Genomic DNA, 23,494 nt, shown 5'->3' with positions numbered 1-23,494 from the left:
ACGAAGCTGTAGTGATTTTTATGTTGTAGGGTTGTGAAGGGGTTCCCAAACATGACACCAAAGGCAGAAACTATGAAAAGATTCAACAAACGAAAATACCACGTTGTCCAAAGGAACTATTAACCACATTAAAAAGCAACAATGGTAAAAAAAATGACAATACCTAAAACAAGAGTGTATGATACTAATACATAACGGGCACTAAGAGTGAGATGGTATATGAGTGAGCGAAAGACATTAATATGTTGTCATAACAAAAGAAATGAAAATGACCAACAAACGTAAGATATTCAACCTCAATAACAGAAGTTAAATTAAAACACCATTAAATCCCACTGTTTGCCTATGAGATCGGGAAAGACTGAAAGAAAAAAGTGAAGAGCTTCCAAGAAGTGGAGAAATGCGCTCTCAACGTCGGCCTGCCCACCGTAGCAGGAGCGTGAACTGACACGCGCCTTGGGCTCTTGGACGGACTCGGGTTTCCAGGTCCGGAACCCCGTGCCCTTTGACCCCGGAAGTTCAGACGGACGGCGGCGCAAAGCCGGGCGCGGTTCGCGACAGAGTCGTAAAGGCGCGCGGCCGCAGAGCATGGCGCTGTACGCGGCGGCGGCGGCCGTGCTGGCGGGCGTGGAGAGTCGCCAGGGCTCCATCAAGGGGCTGGTGTACGCCAGCAGGTTCCAGGTAGCGGGGTTCGGGGTTCGGTCCCGGGCGGGGGTGCAAGCCTGGGCCCGCCCCCCGCCTCAGCCCGTGTCCTTTTGGCCGCGCGCAGAACGTGAAGCAGCTGTACGCGCTGGTGTGCGAGACCCAGCGCTACTCCGCGGTGCTGGACGCCGTGATCGCCAGTGCCGGCCTCCTACGCGCGGAGAAGAAGCTGCGGCCGCATCTGGCCAAGGTGACGGGCGGGGTGCGGCGGGGTCGGGCCGTGAGTCCCTCCTCACCTGGACTCAGCTCCGCACCGTCCACGGTGTGACTTGACTGAGTCGCTTTGCTGAGATGAGGGTGAGCGGACTCTCGCTGAGCTATGAATTGACGTAGGATGAAAACGCTTTAGTTTCGAGCCTTCTTAGGTGACAGATTAAATAAGAACAGAAGTACATAGTAGCAGTGGCAGGGACTCTTTAGGTAAAACCAAAGGGTGGTGTTGACGAGGAGGGTTGAGATCCAGAGCTCTGCTGGTGAGCAGCCGCGGGGAAGGGTTCAGGCCCGGGAAGCGAGACGTCAGGTCCAAATCCTCATCTGCCACTCACTTCGTGCGATGTTGGACAAGGTACCTCGTGTTTACCTGTTACTGTCTGGACAGGCGGTCTGTTTGGCGCTTCCAGTTCCAACACGATGGCGTTCAAAGGTATTAATGCTTAGGGTTTTTTCCTCCTCGTTTCTCCAACCCCAGGTGCTAGTGTATGAGTTGTTGCTGGGAAGAGGCTTTAGAGGGGGCGGGGGCCGATGGAAGCCTCTGCTGAACCGACACCAGGCGCGGCTGAAGGCTGAGTTGGCCCGGCTCAAGGTTCATCGAGGTGTGAGCCGGAATGAGGACTTGTTGGAAGTGAGATGCAGGCCTGACCTGGGTGAGCCGAGTGTGGAGGGGGCAGGGGCGGGGCGGGGGGGAGTCATCGGGCCCTCAGAGGAGGCGGCCGTATTCCCGCCCACTCACTGCTCGTTGCTTCCTAGCCTCCCAGGTGCCTCGGTTTGTGCGGGTGAACACTCTCAAGACGTGCTCTGATAACGTAATCGATTATTTCAAGAGACAAGGTTTCTCCTACCAGGGTCGGGCTTCCAGGTGAGCTTAGCATCCTGCCTGACTGCCCGCATCTAGGGAGGCGTCTGGGGGACTGGGGGAAAGCACGGGAAGAGAGGCGGGATGGTTGTGACTGCACTCGGGTTCTCTTACTTTTTCTCCAGCAGTTTCTCCATCTCTTTCCAAGGCCTGTCATCCTCCGGCTTTAAAAATTCATAGTCCTGTTCTTGTAATGCATCCCGCAGTGTCTCCCACACCCTTCTACCCTTCACCTGATGATCCTCGTCTCCCAGGCTGCACTCCTCTGTTGCATTCCTTCTCTTGAGTTCCTCAGTGCTTCGCAGACACCACAATCATAGCATGTGTCAAACTGAATTCATCTTCCCTCTGAGCTTTGCACTATTTTTTGTTGTTAAATCACATTTATTCAAAATTGAAGAGCAATCCTTCCAAATCAATATGCTTAAATAAGTTACTGGATTTTGCAGCACTGTTTTTTTAAAAATGGAGGTATAATTCCAGCTCTGCCACTTGATAGCTTTCTGAAGTGAGACATTCTCGAGGCCTGTTTCTGCATGGGGCAGGTGGAGTGGACAGCCCTCCGCTGCAGTTTAGTGAATGTAGCTTTCACCTCAGCGCTTCACATTACTAACTACACATCCATCAGGAATCAGCTCAGCACTTAACTCCCCTGCAGCCCCCCTTCACACTCCATCCCCCCAAAGTAACCTCTCCTGAGGTTATGCATTAGCAGTAGTGGCTAGCATTTATTGAGTGCCTGATTTGTACCATATAGTTTTCCAAGTATTTTGCATGTATTGACTCATTTAATCCTCATACCTACCATTTTCCAGAAGTGCAAACAGGCTGAGATGAAGGCGGTTGCCCATGCTCGCATCCTGAAACCAGTCTGGCCTGAGAATTCATGCTCGTAACTGCTGTCTGTCTTATCGCCCTGTTTATTTCTTCATGGCACTCTTATACATTTGTTTCATGAATGGTCAAAGTGAGCTAACATGTAAAATGCCCTGCCTGGAAGGATTCAGAAAATGTTGAATGAATGCTTCTTATTCCCTGGCAGCCTTGAGGACCTAAGGGCCCTCAAAGGGAAGTGTTTTCTTCTGGATCCCTTGTTGTCAGAGCTGCTTGTGTTTCCTGCCCAGACGGATCTGCATGAGCATCCGCTGTACCTAGCCGGTCACCTCATCCTGCAAGACAAGGTAGGGAAGGGGGTGGGGAAGGGCAGGGGCGTGTGGGCGGGCCTGACCTGGAGCTCTGTGCACCCAGCCACCCGGCTTTGCCCCTCCAGGCTAGCTGCCTCCCAGCCCTGCTGCTGGATCCACCCCCGGGCTCCCATGTCATTGATGCGTGTGCTGCCCCAGGCAATAAGACCAGTCACTTGGCTGCTCTTCTGAAGAACCAAGGGTGAGTGCCATGGTCAGTGGGAAGGAGTGGGGTCTGATACTGTACTTGGTGAGAAGAAATGAGAAACTCAGTATTCCAATAGGTCTGAAGGCTGCAAGGAAGATTTCCCTTTAAGTGTTTCTTTCTGGACTTAGGACAGTTCACAGTATAGCCCCAAGCTAAGCTTCCCAGTGGGTTGCAGGTGTGAAATGTGAATGAATCCCTAGCTCTTGCGGTCTTTTAAGTGTTATTTTCACATGTCCTGATTTTATGTACACATTTGTATGTCGTAGCTGTGGTCCCTTAGATGCTGCATAAACTCTCAGTTCACCCCAACTCTGCCCACTTCCCTAGGAAGATCTTTGCCTTTGACCTGGATGCCAAGCGGCTGGCGTCTATGGCTACGCAGCTGGCTCAGACGGGAGTGTCTTGCTGCCAGCTGGCCGAGGAGGACTTCCTGGCAGTCTCGCCTTCAGACCAGCGCTACCGTCAGGTCCAGTACATCTTGCTGGATCCATCCTGTAGTGGCTCCGGTGAGATGTGGAGAAACCGTGGCCGAGGGCCCCACAGATCCAGAGCAACCTTAGAGTGGAAAGGGGAGCAGTTCATTTTGGCCTTGGGTTTAGTTCTGACTCAAATCTCGTGACCCTGGGCAAATGTTCTCATCTGTGAAGTGGGGGTGTCAGTATGAAATGAAGCAGTCTGTAATTAAAACACGCTCTTCCTTAGGTATGGTGACTAGACAGCTGGAGGAGCCCGGGGCAGGTGCACCAAGCAAGGAGCGCTTGCAAGCCCTGGCAGGCTTCCAGCTGCGAGCTCTGTGCCATGCGCTCACTTTCCCCTCCCTGCAGCGTCTTGTCTACTCCACGTGTTCCCTTTGTCAAGAGGAGAATGAAGATGTGGTACGGGCTGCCCTGCAGCAGAGCGCAGGGACCTTCAGGTAGTGGCTTTCCACCAGGCTCTTGGGGCGGGGGCTGCTGTTTCACTTAAAAGTCTGTGCTACTTCTTCTCCACAGGTTAGCACCTGTCCTGCCCTCCTGGCCCCACCGAGGCCTTAGCACTTTTCCGGGGGCTGAACACTGCCTCCGGGCCTCCCCGGAGACCACGCTCACTGGTGGCTTCTTCATTGCTGTACTTGAACGGGCCGAGGTGCCAAGGTGAGTAGGGGACCTCCTGGGAAGATGCTGGAAGATTGGGACACAGCTAACTTGTACTTTTCTCCTAGCTCAGCCTCACAGGCCGAAACATCAGCACCGGCACTTACACCCAGGGCAGCCCCAAAGAGAAAGAAGAGGCGGTGTAAAGCAGCAGCTGCTCCTAGCACTCCACCTCGCACATAGTAGGTACTCAAACCCTTGGCTTCTTGGGTGGGAGGAAAGGAACACACTAGTCCTTCCCCCAGCTTAACCTGGGGCCCTCAGCCCCAGGCAGCAGTTTTGGTTTTGAAAGGTTCTATTCTTTTTATTGCTGTAGGAAGGAAACTGGTAACCCTGTTTCTCCAGCTGGAAAGACAAGAGTGGATTTCCGAGTCCTTTGGGTCCTTTCCCTGAGCCGTGTTCTTGCTGGTGAGAGAAGTGCGGCCACAAAAATAAAAGGCAGGACATGGTCTATGATAGATCACAGTTTTTTTTATTCTTAATGACATAAGCAAGGAGAAAAATCTCACATTCATACTAAAAATTCCAACTAGACTCAGAGGAATTAAGTCTTTATTTGTAATGGAAAGTCCCAGCCTCCCGTTCCTGTCCAGTGCACGTACATGTACACACACACACACACACACACACACACACACACACTCACACTCACACTCTCTTTCTCACTCAGGCCGTGCCAGGACACCCTCTTCAGGGGGTTCCTGGACCAAGTGTCCAGCCCGTGGCACTGAGGTACTAAAACTAAGAGGGGTTACCTTATAGAAGGTATAGGTAGAAGCTTTGATCTCTAGGCCCGTGCCCCCCTCCCCTACCCTAACAGGTATTAGGGACATGAGGTCCAGGCCCCCACCGCAGCCCCACGGACAGTTACGTACTCATGGAGCTCTTCTTGGGGGTGGGGAAGAGCAGTCCCCTGCCACAAAACATTCAACCTCAGTCACGAAAGGGGGAAGGGGACTAGTTACATCTATGTCACATTATCTGTAAAATAAGAATTACATTTTATATAATGTGTCCAGAAGGAGCTCTAGTCCCTCAGGAAAGCTGCCTGGGTGGGACAGCATTTCTTCACACAGGCATAACTTAACTATACAGCTAATTCCTATCAATAGCATTTATACTTAACCACCTCAATGAACCAAGCTTGAAGGAATTTAAAAGGCAATTTAGCTTAAATACAAAAATAAATTTTTATTTTGTTAAAAAATGTTTAAATATTTTTTTTCTTTTAATTTAGACATACGCATTCATACTTCTCCCAAAGAGGATGGGCATGGCAGCAAGGCTCTTGGGCCTGGGGTATGTGGTTTGGGGACAAAGGAAGAAAAGGGGAAGTGTTGGAGGCCCTGTTGGTGAAAAACAACAGAATTTTAAAGTCTGGGTCATTAACTTAGGTTTGCTAGCGTCCTAGGGGTGACCTAGCCTCCTGTGAGGTCAGGACGGTGGGAGAGAAAGCAGAGAGAAGAGGTCTTCGTTTCCCCTCGGCCCCATCGTCCTGGGCTGCCAGCCCTTAAAGTCAAAACACCATTTGAAAATCCAGGAGTCAGCACTTGTAGCCACAAGAGGTGCTACTTTGCACATTCAATGAGCTAAGTCCCAGAAACTCGGAACAGATAAGTCCGGCACTACCAACATGCCGCCACTCATACAATTCAATTCTTCCTCCAAACTCGATTCAAAGAGCATCAGATAGACATGAGCATCAGACAAGTAACACAGGACAAGGCTTTAAACACACAATCCTGGAGAGGCAGACGTGCCCAATGAGCCAGCGGGGAGGGTGGGCGAGGAGGCAGCTGAAAGCAGTGGTGGGCATCGTGCCTGCTCCACGAGCTCCCCTCCCTGGGGTGAGGGGTCACCCCTGGATCTGCCAGGCTAACAGTCTTGAGCCACCAAGCTTTTAGGGGCCAAACTGGCAGAGTTGGGGACAAAACACTGACTCAGACTTGGCAGGAGGAAGTGGAACAGCAGGAGCAGTACCCAGTGGGGTCTCCAAGGCAAAGCTAGATTCAAGGTCATTTAAAAAGAATAGATCCGGCAAGGAACCAGTGAGGGACAAAGCAGCGAGAAATGGGGACATGGTCCCCTAAAGGGATCGGAAAACCACCATTTATAGCCAAGCAAGGTAAAGCTTCAGGGATAATCCATTTCCCCCAGCCCCGTCAAATGTATACTAGAGGCGCAAGTGGGCAGGGCTCTGCCTGCTACCCTCCAGTAGAGAAGGTGGGGGGGTGCGGAGTGGGAGGGAGGCCGCCTGACTGAGCTTATACACTAAACAAGTCAGGAAGGAAGTGGACGATATGTACAGATGTTTCTTTAATTCTCTCCAGCCTCACTAGTGGAACTGTTCAAGTAAAGGTATCAGGCTGCTGCCCTGCCACATCCTGCCCCCCCTCCAAGAGGCCTGAGGCTCTGCTTCCGCAGTGGGGTGGGGGGTGTGGAGGTAGGAGGTGGCCCCAGGGCTGCTACCTCCCCGGGCTGAAGCCAGAGGTCTTGGGTAGGTTTGCTTTGTGGTACTAGACAGGTCAGAGGCTCTTCCTAGCAGGTGCCGAGGTCCAGGTTGGGGCAAGGGGTGGGGGGGATGGAGGCAGGGGACAGAGGCTATTTCTTGCGGGTGTGCTGTCTTCGGGCCTGCAGGCGCTGTCGAGCCCCTGGGGTCTTGGATCCTGCACCAATTGAAAATGAAGGGGCGGCCGATCCTGGAAAGATTCAACAAGATCTCATCAGAGCAGCTCTACCTGAGAACACATCTTTGGAAAGTTAGGCCAACAGAACTGTGGGAGCTTGAACAGGGCTTCCCGGCTGTAGCAACTGCTTTTGGGGAAGGGCCTATTAAAAAGGCCAAACCCCAGAATCAGTCTGGCAGACGTCTGCCCAGGAAGGCACTTTTACTTGGCTTCCCAGTGACCTGGGAAATTCTGCTTCAGGTGGCTCCTCTCTGACCTCACTGCCAAATGCAGACCTGGGCTGTGCTGGACCCTCAGCCAGGCCACACCCTTCTCTTCTTAGGAGCCTGACCTCCAGAGGGCCTCAGAGCCAGGAACTGGCCGCCCCATCCCACCCCACCCCTTTCAGAGAGGAATGAACAAGCAGGTCACGCTGGCAACAAAGGGACTTGCGAAGCTTACCGAAAGGTGCCACTCCAGCAAAGCCTTGGGCAGGTGTTGAGGATGCCCCAAAGGAGAGGCTGGTGCCCGATGTGCCCGCCCCAGGGGCAGAGGTGTTCTGACCAAAGGTGGGTGTGGAGGTGCCTAGAATGAAGAGACAGCAAAGAACTGTAGTGACTAGGCCAGTGAGCAGAGGGCATTACAGCAGACGGTAATGAGCCTAGGGAGAGGTCTGCTCTCTGGGGGTACTCCCCACAGGACACTGGAGCCCTGGACTGCTGTTTGGGTCACCCACCATGAGGAACTGCACAGGAGAACTCTTAACCCCTGGTGCTCCCGGGGAATCTAACCGGTCCTGTGGCGAGAAAAAGCCCCTCAGTGTGGCCTCCTGGCCACCTAAGGAGTCCAGCCTCTGCATTCCCTCGGCCACCAAAGCACAGCAGAGGGGGGCGGTCAGTGGAGCCCCACCTTCTAGGTTACCTCCCTTCTATCAGGACTAATCACGTTCATAAGCCTCTTCTCCCTGTTCACCTGTCCCCTCCCCTCCCCACCTGAGCCTTCCACCAAACCCAACCACTCCCTCCACCCTGCTGGCTCTGTAGCCTGCCCACGGGGCCACTGGAACTGTCCGACTCCCTGCCCTCACAGCCCTGCTGCTTCCCTACAGCCCCTCAGGGAAGGCTGCCTCGTCTCATGGGCACTCGTCATGGCCTCATGTGGGGTATGTAGCTTTCTTGCTCCCTGAGGCCCTGACGTTGCCACCCCAACCTCTTTCTCTCCCCAATCTTGGCCACCCGCTCCCACGGTCACACCTTGTCACCACCAGAACTGCTCTAGTTCCTAAATCTCAACTGGCAGTGCTGCAGTCTCTTCCAGCTCACTGCTCTGAACCTCGCCAAGACCTCCACATCCACTGCCCCTCCTGCTACACTTGCTTGAGTTTAAACCGGTTGAATTTTACCAGCTACTCATTTATTTCAGGTCTACACCTCTGTAACTGAATGTTTCTGGGGAAAACACTCAACAGTGCTCACTGGCCTCACTTGAGTTTCATCACCACAATTTGCCAGCCCTCAAACCCGCCTGGCAGTTCTATGACACCGTCAGTACCTTCCTTTTCCACTCACCAAACTGACTACTGCCTGATGCCCTCCGTTGTGCACATTTCATCCTAATCCACTCCCCAAGGTCTCTCATACTTTATGGAAACAGAATTTATCAGAATCAAAACTTCTAACTCACCTTCCACATGGTAGGTACGTAAGACCGTTCTGCTTGCAATTCGAGTGATTATTACCTGTGTGCGCTACGGACGTGCACACCGTTAACCCTGGCCACGAATGACCCTCCGCTCTGCCTACCGCTCCCCCTTTCATACCGTTTTCATCGTTGCCCTTCTAGCCACACCTGGCTTTGCTCTGTCCATGAACATTCCTCGCTTGTTTCTGCCATTGGGCCTCTGCATGGGCTCTCCTGTGCCTGCAAAGCGCTCACACACCTGCCCACCTGTACTCACAACCCTTTTGTCACAAACAGCCTTGACTTAATTTCCTCCAAGGCTTTCTTTGACCTAAATAGTAATACAAAGCTCCCCGAGTGGAGAGACCGCACCTGGCACCGCAGACCCAGCCAACCCCAACCTCACCTCCAAACACGGGCTTGCTCTCCGGCGCGCTGGCCACACTGAAGGCAAAGCCTGTGCTCTGGCTGGGCACGCCCAGGGTGTTCTGACTCAGGCCCCCCCCAAACGGGGTTGTGCCGCCAGTGGTCCCGCTCTGTCCTCCGAAGCTGAACCCTCCAGGGGTGGAGCTGGTGCCAGGGGTGGCCACGTTGGTCCCAAAGCCCCCACTGCCAGCTGGGGCTGCCGAGCTCCCAAATGTGAAGGGTGACGGTGCTGTGCTGCCAAATACTGAGCTACTGGTCCCGCTGCTGGTGGTCTGGGTTGTAGCTCCAAAGCCAGAGGTGGTGGCTGCACCAAAGGAGAACACGGATGTGGTGCTGCCAAAGGCTGGCTGCGTGCTGGCAGGGGTGCCAAACGCAGAGGCCGTGGGTTTCAAACCAAACGCTGACTGCGCAGTGTTGCCAAAGGCTGGCTGGGCTGGGGCCGCTGGTGCTGCCGTTGGGGTCGGGGCTACAGCGTTTCCAAAAGAGAAAGAGTTGCCAAAGCTGGGGGCGAGGGCTGGCTTGGTAGCGCCCTGCTGCTGCCCATCAGCAGCCCCAAATGCAGGTTGGGGGGCGGCTCCTGGGTACGGCGGAGGGGCCTTGGTGCCTGCGCCGAAGGGAATGTTGAATGCCGGGCTGTTGCTGCTGCTGAACGTCAGCGTGGGCTGGCTGGCGGTGCCCGGGGCGGACGCTGTCAGGCTGCTGCCAAAAGCACTGAAGCCGCCGCTGCTGCTGGCGGCCGCCTGCACGGCACTGGGGAGGGGTTGGCCAAAGGTGGTAACTGCTGTTGAAGCAGGCATGGCAGGAGGCTTGCCAAACTGGAATATGGGGCCCATGGCTGGGGTAAAGCTGGCACCAGAGGCAGGGGGAGTCCCAAAGAGGAAAGGCTGGGACGTGGACGTGGTGGTGCTAGTCACGCTGCCCATGGCGCTGGTCACTGTGCTCACACCGAAGCCGAAGGTGGGCTTCGAAGCTGAGTCTGTGGAGGTGCTGGCCGTGGTCACAGAAGCTACTGCTGAGGTGGCACCGGCCTGGCCAGTGAACAGAGGGACACCTGAGGTTGTCGCTGGAGTAGTTTGAGTGAAGGAGAAGGGAGTTGGCAAGGGCACAGATGCAGGGGGCCCCATGCTGCCAAAGACATGCTTGAAATTGCCAGATGAGGTGCTGGTAGTCGTGGGGAGGGCAGAACTGGAAGAGGGTGCGGTTGTGACCTTGGATGGGCTAGATGGCAAGGGGCCCTCCTTCTCGCTTTTAGGTATGGCCCCAAAAATGGGCTCGAACAGGGGAGATGAAGACCCAGCAGGAGCTGCAGAGGCAGAAGGGTTAGCAGGTGGGGTACTAAGCATTCCAGACAGAATACTTGGCTTGGGGGTGGGGGATGGGGCAGGCAGGGCTTGGGATTTGGCAGGTGGCTCAGCCTGAGGGGCCAGAGGGGACTTGGTGGTGTCAGTGGCTGGTACTGTAGGAGAAGCAGGAGGCAGCCCCAAGAAAGTGACTGTGGATTTGGAATCTGAGGAGGTGGCTGGAAGGGGCGCCGACTGGGAAGAGCCAAGAGGGCCCAGGAGGTTGAGTGTCTTCGGAGGCGAAGGGGCCACAGTGGTTGCCACGTCAGCAGATTCTGCAAGAAGAGCAGAGAAAGTGAATTCTGAACACCTCAAATGTGATGGTATGCAATGCTTCTGTATCGCCCACTGTGTCCAGCACACTCTTGAATCTAGGGATTCAAGAGTCAACCAATATGACTAAATCTATACCACAGGCCCTTAGTCATTCCTTAAAATCAAGGAAATGTTCATTATTTCGACCATTCACATAAGATAGAAGGGGATAAAACTGGGCCTAACTGGCGTTAAATGTGTGGAAACTAAGGAAAATCCAACCTAGATACACCTCACTCATCTCACAGAGATTTACTATGTCCACCTACCACATGCTCAGGCCAAGTGCAGAGCATAGAGCCATGAATGAGAGAGTTTGTGTCCTTGAGCCCTGGGTCGGGCCTCTGGCTAACATACTTCTACATGATGAAGTGCAGTGACAGGAGTGTGTATATGCAGAGCCACGAAGGCCTGGGGCTGGGACAATCAACAGATCCTTGGGGATCTAGAGAACAGTGGTTAATATTATCTCATGGCTCTGGCCTAATAAGCATGTGATGACATCTTAACCAGGTGATCACATTTACACTTCAGCAACAGCTCCTGAGCAAGCTTTATTCTCATTTTACAGATGATGACAGCACGGCTCAGAGCAGCTAGAAACTGGGTTTCAAATCAAAAACCATTTGACTACCCAACCTAAGCTGCCTTCCCCAGCTTTAAGAGTTCCAGCTCCTTCCTCTTCCCTAAAATGTCTTGATTAGAGAATCCTGAAGCTCTTAAGCTTGTACCAGCTCAGGTTTGGTGAGCCAGAGTAGGTTTAACCCTTACAGTGTCCAGAGACTGACAGGCATGATGCTTTCACTTCAACCTCAACAAAGGCTGTCGTCATTACATGCTCTAAAGGAAGCTCTCCCACTCACCTGGGGAGGAGGGGAGGCCCGGGGAATTCTGCATCTTCTTCAAGCTCTCCAACAGCGGGTTGGTGCTTGGGGCCGGCGGGGAGGTTGGGGAGGAAGCAGTCCCAGCAGCAGGCAGGGTGAAAGTGAAAGAAGGCTGAGGGGTAGGTGGGTTCTCAGTGACAGAGTTCGAGGCGGCATCTGAGGAAGAAAGGAGACCCAGTTGCCCTCCTGGTTTGGGAACCTTCCAGTGGGATGTTGTAGGGCATGAGGGTGCTCAGGGTCTCAGTATAACTCGTCTGGAAATGCTCACCCTTCTCCAGATTCCATGGACGACCCAGATGGATTTCTCAGATGAAAGACCAAAATAAAACCAAAGGAAACAAGCCCTCTCTGGAGTGTGAAACAGATCTGTATTGCTTACCAGTCTTATCTTCCAAGACCTTGTTAAACCACTGTAATGAAGCTTTCTTTTCAGAGTCCAGGTCTTCAGCAGTTATTGAATATCCCAGCTGGGGAGGTGGAGGCTACCCAAGAGAAAAAGCAGAAGTCAAGTTAATCAGAAGAAACGGAAAGAAAGCGGTATTTAGCCTTCCTAAGATTTAGAAGAGCTAAGCTGGGTGGGGACAGGTAGATGGACAAGACCATACCAAGGTCAGCTGGTCCCCTCGCCTGGAGGGCAGCAGCTGAATCTTCCGTTTACGCTGCCCAGAGCTGCCAGGTGTAGATGGGGAATTCCACGAGTTCTGTTTCTTCCATGTGGTTGTATCTACAACTGAAGAAAGAAATAGTATAGATTTGTTTTCTTCCTCCCCTCTTCCAGAAATGCACAGGTGTGTCTATCCACCTGGTTGACACTGAATTTTCACTGGGTATCTGAAAGATTCTATCTTCCACTGCGTGGGCTCTTGGATGGTGTTTGCAAGATTATTTCTAATAGTCAAGAGGATATATAGAGAGAATTACTCCAGAGGCATCACACAACTGCTGGAAATAATTCCTGGATTGTTCAGATACCTCAACCTAAGCTTATCCCTATCCCACAAATTACCCCAGATTCTACTGTATTTGTGTATGTCGCCTTTCTCCCTTAGCCGACCATAAACCACTGGACAGGAACTTCTGTCTGTATTTACCAGGCCCTTCACACAGCAATGCTGAAAGTGTGTTTCCAACAGGGAGTCATCTTTATACACCCTCCACAAACACTTCTACCACCACCACCACTCGCGTGTTTATCAACTTACCCTTTTCTCCTTGGGACTCCTTGTCAGTTACTAATGGAGTGGAAGAACTAGAAAGATGAGAAAGTTCCTCGTCTCTGAAGGAGGAAAACACAGAATTAAGTTTAGAAAGACTTCCTGACAAAAAATACTGGGTAACTTATACCCTCCTAACTACCACGACCAAAGTCCAAAACAGCCGTGATTTGAGATCTCAGTATGCCAGGACAAAAAATAAAGTCAGTCAAAAGAAAATTCCCACAGAAATGAAGGGAGGCAGTTCATGGAAACCACAGAGAAGCCTTTATCTGAAAACAAGTACAAACAATTCACTTCCAAACCCTACATACGACCTGCCACGTTCTGAGAGCTCCAGTCCCAGATCTGATGCCTCAGCGAGTGGCGTCCTAGTTGACTATAGGTACTTAGAGGGTCAGCTTGAGTCAAGAACATGAGGTCTACTGCCCACCGACATGATTCACTCTGTTTATTCTACTCTGTGTGGCCTTCACTTACATGCTAATCACTTGTGCAGTAGAAGGAAGAGAACCAGAGGCCCCTACAGGCAGTAGGTAAAGAACTGTAAGAGATGAGGGCAATTCAGGTGGGTACTTCACTGTCCTCCTAAACCAGGGGTGTCCAAACTGCGGCCCGCGGGCCAACTGTGGTCCGCAATCCATTGTTAATTGGCCCGCAGCAAATTCCAAAAATATATTTAGTTTACTTAAATAAACCAGGTGAGACACTACGTACTTCACCTCGAGTGAGCGGCCCAGCTGTTTGTGTATTTTACCGCATATGGCCCTTGGTGAAAACCGTTGAAAAAAGTTTGGACACCCCTGTTCTAGATGGTAATTTATTTGATTCTCCAAATCAGAGTTGCAGAAAGCCTAAGAGTCAAGAAGCTTTCCCTCCTTTCCTGACCTTTCATTACTCCACATAGCAAATAGTAACTAATTACCTTGTTTTCTTTGTTGGCCTCTCTGGTGTCTGGGAGCGGGAGGAGGCTGGGCTGGAGAAGGGCGAAGCACTGGGACCACTTCTCTTCCACAGCTACAAGTCAAACAAAAGGACCATGACTGACCTAGCTGATAGTTTAGCATTTGACCTTCAATATAATTTTGTGGTTCTATTCATCACTGCATATGAAGTCTCCTTTTAAGCGAATAAAAAATATTTCTTTAAGAAGAAAGGCTCCTGAAAAGAAAGTCAATTGCCAATTATTAACTATGGGATAAAAAAGTCTGAAAAAGTAATGGAATGCTAACTAATAAATGCAGAAGGAATGAATGTACTTTTTGCATATAGCAAAGAGTGGAATGTTACATTCAGGAATGGTTTAAAGCAATGATGCGTACAAGTTTATACTGTCTATGGAAATGATAAAAGTAAATTAATAAACTGTTCCAGTGAAGATAAGCCAGTAAACTAGTCTTGCTTTCATTAAATTTTCAATTTTACTTATTAACTTTATTTTTAAAAATATGCTATCATGACATTTATTACTTTTACAACATCTATGGTATTTATCGTTCTATGATAATTATCCATACATCTGTCTTTTCTACCAGGCAGAGTCCCTGGATAGCAAAGAAGATCTATTTACATCTCCAGCTCCTTCAAAGGGGCCGAGCAGCTATGTAACTGACGAGAGAGCAAGCACTCTGCAAATAAATCGTTAGCCCAATGACAAGATACCAAACTATCACATTTTTCCTCCTGAGGAGCTTCTAGTGATTTCTTACTGTTTAACAGCTGCATCATAGAAGCACGAACAGAGAGACAACAATACTTAATAAAAGTTTAAAAGAGGAAAAGAAGGCTTTAAAATCAAAGACAGGTGGTAAAACAGTAGAACTAATATCAGGAAACCCAAGGCTTAGAATGAGCTTGAGAAAAATGCTGAAATCCATAACAGGTTCGTTTGTTTGTTTTAATGTTACTCTCAGGTAAAGAACAAGGAGGGACAGTCATTTGGGGAGAAACAAAATGCTTAGGTGTCATAGCTTGATTATTAACCAAGTGCTGAAGGTGATTCGCATGTTCCGCAGGGATGAAGACAACCTGGCTCGACACTTCGGGGGAACGTTACGTCTCTGCCTCCCAGACTGTCCACACACAGTCCAGCTGCAGTGTAACAAGCCGTGTAACAAACAGAAAGAACTATAAACAAACATATGAGTTGTTAAATAACACGGGGTATGGAAAAGACTTTCTACGCCAGAAACAAAAGTAAGAAAAGAGTGTTACATAAAAACTAAGAGCCTCTCTATATAAAACTATTGTCATGTGGGTTGGAGACTTTACTGTATACCCTTTGTACCATTTGAATTTTCAACTACACTAATGCTTCCATAAAACAGAAATAAAAAATAAATGTGCAGGAAACAAACAAGACTATCCAAACAAAACAAAACCATAAACAAAACTAAAAAGCAAATATTTTCAATTAAAGTGATGAGTTAATATCCTTAACATGTCAAAATGGAAAACTTGCAATTCCATATAAATATAATGAACATATCGAATGAAAAGTGGGCAAAAGATATAACAAGACAAGTCACTAAAAAGAAAGTCAGTCGATGTATTTGACAGTCAATTTAGTTCTGCATTGCAATTCAATTTTTATTTGCCAAGTTCCTACTTCAAAAAGGTACTATACACTATACAAAGAACGCAAAGATAAGCAAAACCATTCCCACCATCAAGAAATTTACGATCTGGGCCGGCCCGGTGGCTCAGGCGGTTAGAGCTCCGTGCTCCTAACTCCGAGGGCTGCTGGTTCAATTCCCACATGGGCCAGTGGGCTCTCAACCACAAGGTTGCCAGTTCAATTCCTCGAGTCCCGCAAGGGATGGTGGGCTGTGCCCCCTGCAACTAAGATTGAACACGGCACCTTGAGCTGAGCTGCCGCTGAGCTCCCGGATGGCTCAGTTGGTTGGAGCGCATCCTCTCAACCACAAGGTTGCTGGTTCGACTCCCCCAAGGGATGGTGGGCTGTGCCCCCTGCAACTAGCAACGGCAACTGGACCTGGAGCTGAGCTGAGCCCTCCACAACTAAGACTGAAAGGACAACAATTTGAAGCTGAACGGCACCCTACACAACTAAGATTGAAAGGACAACAACTTAAAAAAAAAAGAAATTTACGATCTGGAAAAGAGATGGGACAGTACACAAATTGACTATAATAGCCAAAAGATAAAAGAGTCTGTAAAAGGGAGCCCAAGAAGAAAGAGATTATGCTGAGTTCAGTTAGAGGAATCAATAAAGGATGGAGATGACGGACATTTGAGATGGTCCATAATTTGACAGATAGATAGGTAAATAAATAAATAAATAAATACCACCCAAAGAAAGACAAACCTTTATAGACTTACAGTGGGACAGACACATCCCAGATGGAGAACAGAACAAGGAAAGGGAAGAAAGCAGGAAAATATTAGGTGCTCTTAGAAGACAATAAATATTCTGGTCTGGCTTAAGTATAGATTATAAATAAAGGAATAATAAGGGACAGACAGGGTGTCAGCAGTGCCAGTCAGGTTTGAGGCTACGGTAAATGCCTGCTCTGGGAAACGACAAGTCCTGCACACCACACGGAGGATCAATGCCATGCAGAGAGAGGTGGGAGCACAGTTCACTTTCCGTAACTGGCACTAGCCTAACATTTGTAATGATTGTATAATATCAAAGGTACAACTTCTAGATTCGGGCATTTACTAGTGTTCCTCTGGAAATGCAATCAAGTCAAATATCTATGCTACCACCTGCACCAAATCTATATTCATTCCTGGGGATATTTACTACTTCAGTATACATTTCTTTCAAAGAGAAGCTTCAACACAAATAACTTTCATATTACTTTAATCTCCCCTTCCTAAGACCTGAGAACTTATCACATCTTCAAATATCACACCGCAATAGGGCACTAGTAACTATTTACAATAGAACACCTAGCAGCTATTAGTATCAGTGAGTATACTTCTTGCAGTGGTTCACAGGCTCCACCAGGAGTGAAGGTTTTTTAAGACAAAATCTGACCATGTTTTAGACAATGGTTGACTATGTTGTTTTAGACCAGGGGTGTCCAAACTTTTTTCAATGGTTTTTACCAAGGGCCATATGCGGTAAAATACACAAACAGCCGGGCCACTCACTCGAGGTGAAGTACGTATTGCCTCACCTGGTTTATTTAAGTAAACTAAATATATTTTTGGAATTTGCTGCGGGCCAATTAAAAATGGATTGCGGGCCACAGTTGGCCCGTGGGCCGCAGTTTGGAAACCCCTGTTTTAGACCAACCCTCCGGCTGAGCATAAGTAGAAAATGCAAGAAAATATGAACTACATCTGCCTGAAGGGATGGCATTATGAAAAGCTACCAGGGCACACTGTGGAGACAAGACAGAAAAGAGGTGTGCCCCACACTTAGGTCTACTTTTCCCTTGGGGTGACGGCCAATTCCAAAAGTAAAAGCTGCTGCTGAGAGGCTGAGAAAAGCTTCTGGTAGTCTCTTAGGCCTGAAAGAGCAAAACTGGAATTCAGGGCTTTCCAAAGTAGAGGGGCTCTAATAAACGCCTCAGGCTTGGGGTTGGGATCCCAAAGGCTACATATCAGGATCTAGGGCAAATCAGAAACAAATAGCCCTCATGAGGCCAGACAACCAACTCAGAAGCATGTTACTTCCCACTGGACAGAGGTAATCTGCCCCATCCCAGCCGCCTGCCAGAGGCAAAAGTAAAGCCTCTCTGGAGGAAGATGCCGCCATTCAGAGCTTCAAGTCACTGTTACATTTTTTTCTCCCATTGTCTGACAGAGAAACAAAACAACAACAACAAAATCAAGTATATAAGAAGATAGTGTTTAACCAATAGCAAACAAAAAAAGCATACATGAGAAAGAGACCACAGAAGATTCAAATACCGGAGCTATCAAACAAGACTTCAGAAGAACTATTATAAGAATTTAAATGACAATATAGAGAATCTTGGCAGACAAACAGTCCCTACACAAAAAGAACACAATAACTGAAATTAAGGATGCAATGGATAGATCCTCAGAGAGACGTCAGCATCATGGCAGAGTGAGAAGACCGCTTGGTTTCTCCCCTTAAAGTTACAAGTCAGACAACTATAATTCAACAAAGGATTCTGTGCTCAGTACACAAACACATCTGAGAAACCCACGAACTGAGGCATCTGAAGGTGGGAGTATCGGGCTGAACTGGGGAGGCAGGACGGGGGAAGCACAGAGACAGGACTTGGCAGCGGGGAAGGAGTGCTGCAGGAGCCCTCACATGGCAGCACAGGAAGCTGGACATGTAGAAGGCGCAGTCGGCCTGAGTGGCCAGCACCCACTGCAGCTAAACCCAGTGACAAAGCAGTGTAGCAGCCGTCATGACCAGGGAGAGGGCAAAGCCACAGACGTGCGAACCTGCCTCCTCCACCCACTGTGGCTGAACCCAGCTGGGGGAGCTGGGGCACCTCGGAGAGTCCAGAGCTGCTGACAGCCTCTGGTTACCAGGAGGCAGTGCAGGGAACTCACAAGCCCAGAGCCCCAGCGCCTGCCACATCCCACCACAGGGGTAGAGCCCTGAGACCAAGGCGACCTGGTCACAGAGGGGATGCCCACCTCTTTAGGGAATACAGGGCATTTTCCACAGCCACAGCAAACAGACAGACGCAGGATATTGCAACTCTTGTTCAGAATAGGGTATTAAACAATTATAACATAAAGGATAAAGGGGGAAAAAGCACTAAAAAAACTAACTTCTGCAATGTGGAAATGAATAAACAGCATAAAAAGGGATAATTTGTGACAACAAAAACATAAAAAGGGAGGGGGAAAAGGAATGAACTTCCACATGAGAATGAAGATGCAACCAGAAGAAAAAGGACTACTGTATGTTTGAAACTGTTTTTACATAAATCTAATGGTAACCGCAAAACAAAAATCTAAAGCTAAGACATGTAACCAAAAAGAAAAAAGAAAAAAAGAGCAAAAAATCATAGAAAACCACCAAACTAAAATAGCAAACAAAAACACAGGGAAAAGAAACAATGGAGAGAGACAGCAACAGGAAAACAAAAGATAAAATGGCTGTAGTAAGTCCACATATATTAATAATCACCCTAAATGTAAATAGACTGAACTCACCAATCAAAAAGCACAGAGTAGTGGGATGAATTAGATTAAAAAACAAGACCCAACTATATGCTGCCTTCAGGAGACCAATCTCAACTACAAAGACAAACAGGCTCAAAGTGAAGGGGAGGAAGATGATACTCCAAACAAATGGCATCCAGAGAAAAGCAGGTGTAGCTGTACTTCGATAAAATAGATTTCAAGATAAAAAAGGTGGGCCGGCCTGGTGGCTCAGGCGGTTAGAGCTCCGTGCTCCTAACTCCGAAGGCTGCCGGTTCGATTCCCACATGGGCCAGTGGGCTCTCAACCACAAGGTTGCCAGTTCAATTCCTCGAGTCCCGCAAGGGATGGTGGGCTCTACCCCCTGCAACTAAGATTGAACACGGCACCTTGAGCTGAGCTGCCTCCCGGATGGCTCAGTTGTTGGTTGGAGCATGGGCTCTCAACCACAAGGTTGCCAGTTCAATTCCTCGAGTCCCGCAAGGGATGGTGGGCAGCGCCCCCTGCAACTAAAATTGAACACGGCACCTTGAGCTGAGCTGCCGCTGAGCTCCCGGATGGCTCAGTTGGTTGGAGTGTGTCCTCTCAACCACAAGGTTGCCGGTTCGACTCCTGCAAGGGATGGTGGGCTGTGCCCCCTGCAACTAGCAACGGCAACTGGACCTGGAGCTGAGCTGCGCCCTCCACAACTAAGACTGAAAGAACAACAACTTGAAGCTGAACAGAACCCTCCACAACTAAGATTGAAAGGACGACAATTTGACCATTGTTCCCCAATAAAGTCCTGTTCCCCTTCCCCAATAAAATATTAAAAAAAAAAAAAGGTAATAAGAGACAAAGATGGGCATTTTATAATGATAAAGGGGACAATTCATCATGAAGATGTAACACATCAATATATATGCACCCAACCTGGGAGCATCAAAATATATAAAGCAATTACTAAGAGACCTAAAGGGAGAAACTGACAAAAATATAATTACAGTAGGGGCCTGAATACCTCATTGACGGGAATGGATAGATCATCCAAACAGAAATTCAATAAGAAAATATTGGCCTTAAATGATACATTAGACCAAATGGATATAATAGAAAATCACAGAGCTTTCCATCCCCAAACAACAGAATATACATTCTCCTCAAGTGCACATGGAACATTCTCATGGATAGACTATATGTAGAGCACAAAAGTAGTCTCAATAAATTTAAGAAGACTGAACTCATACCAAGTACATTTTCCATCCACAATGGTATGAAACTGGAAATTAACTACAAGAAAACTGGAAAAACCACGAATATGTGGAGATTAAACAACATGCTACTGAACAAAAAGCGGGTCAAAGAAGAAATAAGAGATCAAAAGATACAGAGACAAATGAAAATGACAATATAGCATATCAAAATTGCTGGAATGCAGCAAAAGCAGTACTAACAGGGAAGTTTACAGCATTACAGGCCTACCCTCAAGAAATAAGAAAAGTCTCAAATAAACAATCTAACATTACACTTTAAAGAACTAGAAAAAGAACAAATGAAGCCCAAAGTCAGCAGAAGGAAAGAAATAATAAAAACTGGAGCATTAAATGAAGTAGAGAACAAAAAGACAATACAAAAAAAACTAATGAAACAAAGAGGTGGATCTTTGAGAAGATATATAAAACTGACAAACATCTGGCTAGACTCACTAAAGAAAAAAGAGAAAAGACTCAAAATAAAATCAGAAATGAAAGAGAAGTTACAACGGATACCACAGAAATACAAAGGAATACACAGAAATACAAGATATGAAAGGCTAAACACTACCAAATTCGATAACCTAGAAGAAATGGACTTCTTAGAAATATATAACCTTCCTAGACTGAATCATGAAGAACTGGAAAACCTAAATAGACTTATAATTAGGAAACAGTAATTAAAAAAAACTTCCCGAAAAACAAAAGTATAGGACCAAATGTACTTTTGGTCCTGTACTTTACTAGTGAATTCTATCAAACATTCAAAGAGGATTTAAAACCTATCCTCCTCAAACTTTCCCAAAAAACTGAAGAGGGAATACTTCCTAACTCATTTTGAGGCCAACATTACCCTGATACCAAAACCAGGCAAGAACAACTCAAAAAAAGAAAATACAGGCTAGTATGTCCTAAATAAAAATACTAGCAAATCAAATACTTATAAAGATAATACATCACGATTAACAGGGGTTCATTTCAGGGATGCCAGGATAGTTCAACATATGCAAATCAATCAATGTGATACACATTAACAATATAAAGAATAAAATCATATGATCCTATCAATCGATGCAGAAAAAGCATTTAACAAGATGCAAAAAAAGCATTTAATCCATTTATGAGTAAAACACTCAATAAAATGCGTATAGAAGTACCTACCATACTATGACAAACCCTCAGTTAATATCATACACACAGTGAAAAACTGAAAGCTTTTCCTCTAAGATCAGGAACAAGACAAGGCCACTTTTATTCAGCACAGTACTGGAAAGTCCTAGCCAGAGGAATCGGGCAAGACAAAGAAATAAAAAGCATCTAAATAGGGAATGAAAGTAAAACTGTCACTATTTGCAGATCACATGATTCCATATAAGGAAACCCTAAAGACTCCACCAAAAGACTATTAGAAACACAGTAAAGTTGCAGGATACAAAATCAATATATAAAAATCCATTCATGTACAAATATACAAAATTCATATATATTAACAACGAAATATAAGAAAAAGAAATGAAGAAAATCCCATTTTTAATTGCCACAAAAAGAATAAAATACCTAGGAATAAACTTAAAAGAAGTGAAGGACAACCTATATACTAAAAACAAGATATTGCTCAAATAAATTGAAGACGACACCAAGAAATGGAAAGAAACTCTGTGTTCATAGATGGGAAGAACCAACATTGTTAAAATGACCATATTATTGAAAACAATATACAATTAATTTAATGCAATCAAAATCCCAATGACATTTTTCACAGGAGAACAAAAAAATCCTCAAATTTGTATGGAACCACACAAAGACCCCCAAATAGCCAAAGCAATCCTGAGAGGAAAAAACAAAGCCAAAGGTATCACACTCTTTGACCTCAAACTATACTACAAAGCCATAATAATCAAAATAGTATGGTATTGGCAGAAAAATAGAGACGAGACCAATGGAACAGAACTGAGAGCCTACAAATAAACCCAAACATACCAGGGGTGCCTCCAAAAAAGTATACACATGACTTGTATTCATCTTTTGTTATCGGTATACAAGGTCGGACAATTAAGTTCGTGATCTTGTTGCAACAATGTTGCTAACCTTTTCTGATATCAAAGGATTATTCATTATGAATTTGTACCAACTGGACAAACAGTTAACCAAGTTGATTATTTGGAAGTGCTGAAAAGGCTGCATGAAAAAGTTAAACGACCTGAACTTTTCACCAACAGTTCATGGCTCTTGCATCACGACAATGCACCAGCTCACACGGCACTGTCTGTGAGGGAGTTTTTAAACCAGTAAACAAATAACTGTATTGCAACACCCTCCCTACTCACCTGATCTGGCCCCCAATAACTTCTTTCTTTACCCAAAAGAAAATAAATACTGAAAAGGAAGATATTTTGATGACATTCAGGACATCAAGGGTAATACAATGACAGCTCTGATGGCCATTCCAGAAAAAGAGTTCCAAAATTGCTTTGAAGGGTGGACTAGGCACTGCTGTCGGTGCATAGCTTCCCAAGGGGAGGGCTTTGAAGGTGACCTTAATGATATTCAACAATGAAGTAGGTAGCACTTTTTCTAGGATGAATTCGCGAACTTAACTGTCTGACCTCGTATGTTGAGTATTACAATTTTAAGTTTTTTCCTTTCTTAAAATATGTACAGGTAACCCCCGTATAACATGGCTGTTAAGGTCCTAAAAAATGCCGTTACGCAAATCTGTGTTATACGAAACAAAGAACTAGTACAAAAAAAGGGGGTTAGTACAAAACAAAATTTAAAAACATACTATTTTGTTTTATAATTAAAAGAAATATCTTTATTAAAGCAATTTTCACCAAAAGTATAACATATTAATGTGTATTAAACAATGTTTTCTTCGTCATCACTGCTAACCATTCATCACCATTACCGAGGGCATTTTCTTTTTGACAAGATTATCTTCATCCTCTGAACTTTCTTCAGCATTATCTTGACTTCTATTCTGTACTTTTTGCAAAAAATCTGTTATTTTAGATTGCTTGCTTTTAGCTGAGAGATCTTTATAAATTTCGTTACATGGTGCTAAGCACTTGTGAAGTGCTCTTAAACTGTGCTTCTTTTAGTGGAAGGATCTTCATTTAGGAAATTCTGCAGTCAAGTCTGATACGACATCCACAGTCAAATGAAAAATTTCAAATGAGATACCTTGTGCTCTTAAAACTCTTACTACGCTCCGCATTGTTCGGGGATTTCTCTAATTCTCAAACCGTGTTACAGTGAAACCGTGTTCTAGGATACCGTGTTGTACGAGAGTTTCCCCCAATTCTTGAACCGAGTTAGAGCGAAATCATGTTA

General features: G+C 47.1%; 2 protein-coding genes across 9 annotated transcripts in view; one reads left to right on the top strand and one right to left on the bottom strand.

Moving 5' to 3' along the window:
• The first annotated feature begins 530 nt into the window (after positions 1-530).
• On the top strand, positions 531-4,754 carry NSUN5 (NOP2/Sun RNA methyltransferase 5). Of its 8 annotated transcripts, none has more exons than XM_019754976.3 (11): positions 531-681; positions 770-892; positions 1,391-1,565; positions 1,669-1,777; positions 2,817-2,955; positions 3,045-3,160; positions 3,498-3,672; positions 3,991-4,079; positions 4,156-4,296; positions 4,365-4,478; positions 4,613-4,754. In XM_019754976.3, coding segments are annotated over exons 1-11 (1,275 nt in total). In that variant the 5' UTR covers positions 531-588; the 3' UTR covers positions 4,614-4,754. The 8 variants fall into 8 exon arrangements, with proteins under 8 accessions (XP_019610535.3, XP_019610532.3, XP_074184522.2 ...); XM_019754973.3 differs by having other exon boundaries at positions 3,494-3,672; positions 3,869-4,079; positions 4,370-4,478; XM_074328421.2 differs by having other exon boundaries at positions 3,494-3,672; positions 3,869-4,079; positions 4,370-4,478; positions 4,589-4,754.
• Positions 4,748-23,494, bottom strand: part of POM121C (POM121 transmembrane nucleoporin C) — a 33,190-nt gene continuing 14,443 nt past the window's right edge. The window contains exons 6-13 of the mRNA XM_019754966.3: positions 13,747-13,838; positions 12,810-12,883; positions 12,213-12,337; positions 11,987-12,089; positions 11,587-11,763; positions 9,049-10,683; positions 7,425-7,547; positions 4,748-6,995 (exon numbers count right to left, since the gene is read on the bottom strand). Of these exons, the coding sequence (XP_019610525.3) occupies positions 6,898-6,995; positions 7,425-7,547; positions 9,049-10,683; positions 11,587-11,763; positions 11,987-12,089; positions 12,213-12,337; positions 12,810-12,883; positions 13,747-13,838 (2,427 nt within the window). The 3' untranslated portion in view covers positions 4,748-6,897. The remainder of the gene's footprint in view (positions 6,996-7,424; positions 7,548-9,048; positions 10,684-11,586; positions 11,764-11,986; positions 12,090-12,212; positions 12,338-12,809; positions 12,884-13,746; positions 13,839-23,494) is intronic.

Source organism: Rhinolophus sinicus, chromosome 3, assembly GCF_057876585.1.
Source record: "Rhinolophus sinicus isolate RSI-liver-muscle chromosome 3, RSI-T2T, whole genome shotgun sequence".
Classification (NCBI taxonomy): domain Eukaryota; kingdom Metazoa; phylum Chordata; class Mammalia; order Chiroptera; family Rhinolophidae; genus Rhinolophus; species Rhinolophus sinicus.
The sequence above is the reverse complement of the archived record's forward strand: the minus strand, read 5'-3'. Positions and strand labels throughout refer to the sequence as shown.

Coding starts and splice junctions, on each gene's coding strand:
- NSUN5 (XM_019754970.3), top strand. CDS start 589: ATGGCGCTGTACGCGGCGGCGGCGGCCGTGCTGGCGGGCGTGGAGAGT. Junction 682..769: donor TGTACGCCAGCAGGTTCCAG/GTAGCGGGGTTC, acceptor GGCCGCGCGCAG/AACGTGAAGCAGCTGTACGC. Junction 1,566..1,668: donor GAGATGCAGGCCTGACCTGG/GTGAGCCGAGTG, acceptor GTTGCTTCCTAG/CCTCCCAGGTGCCTCGGTTT.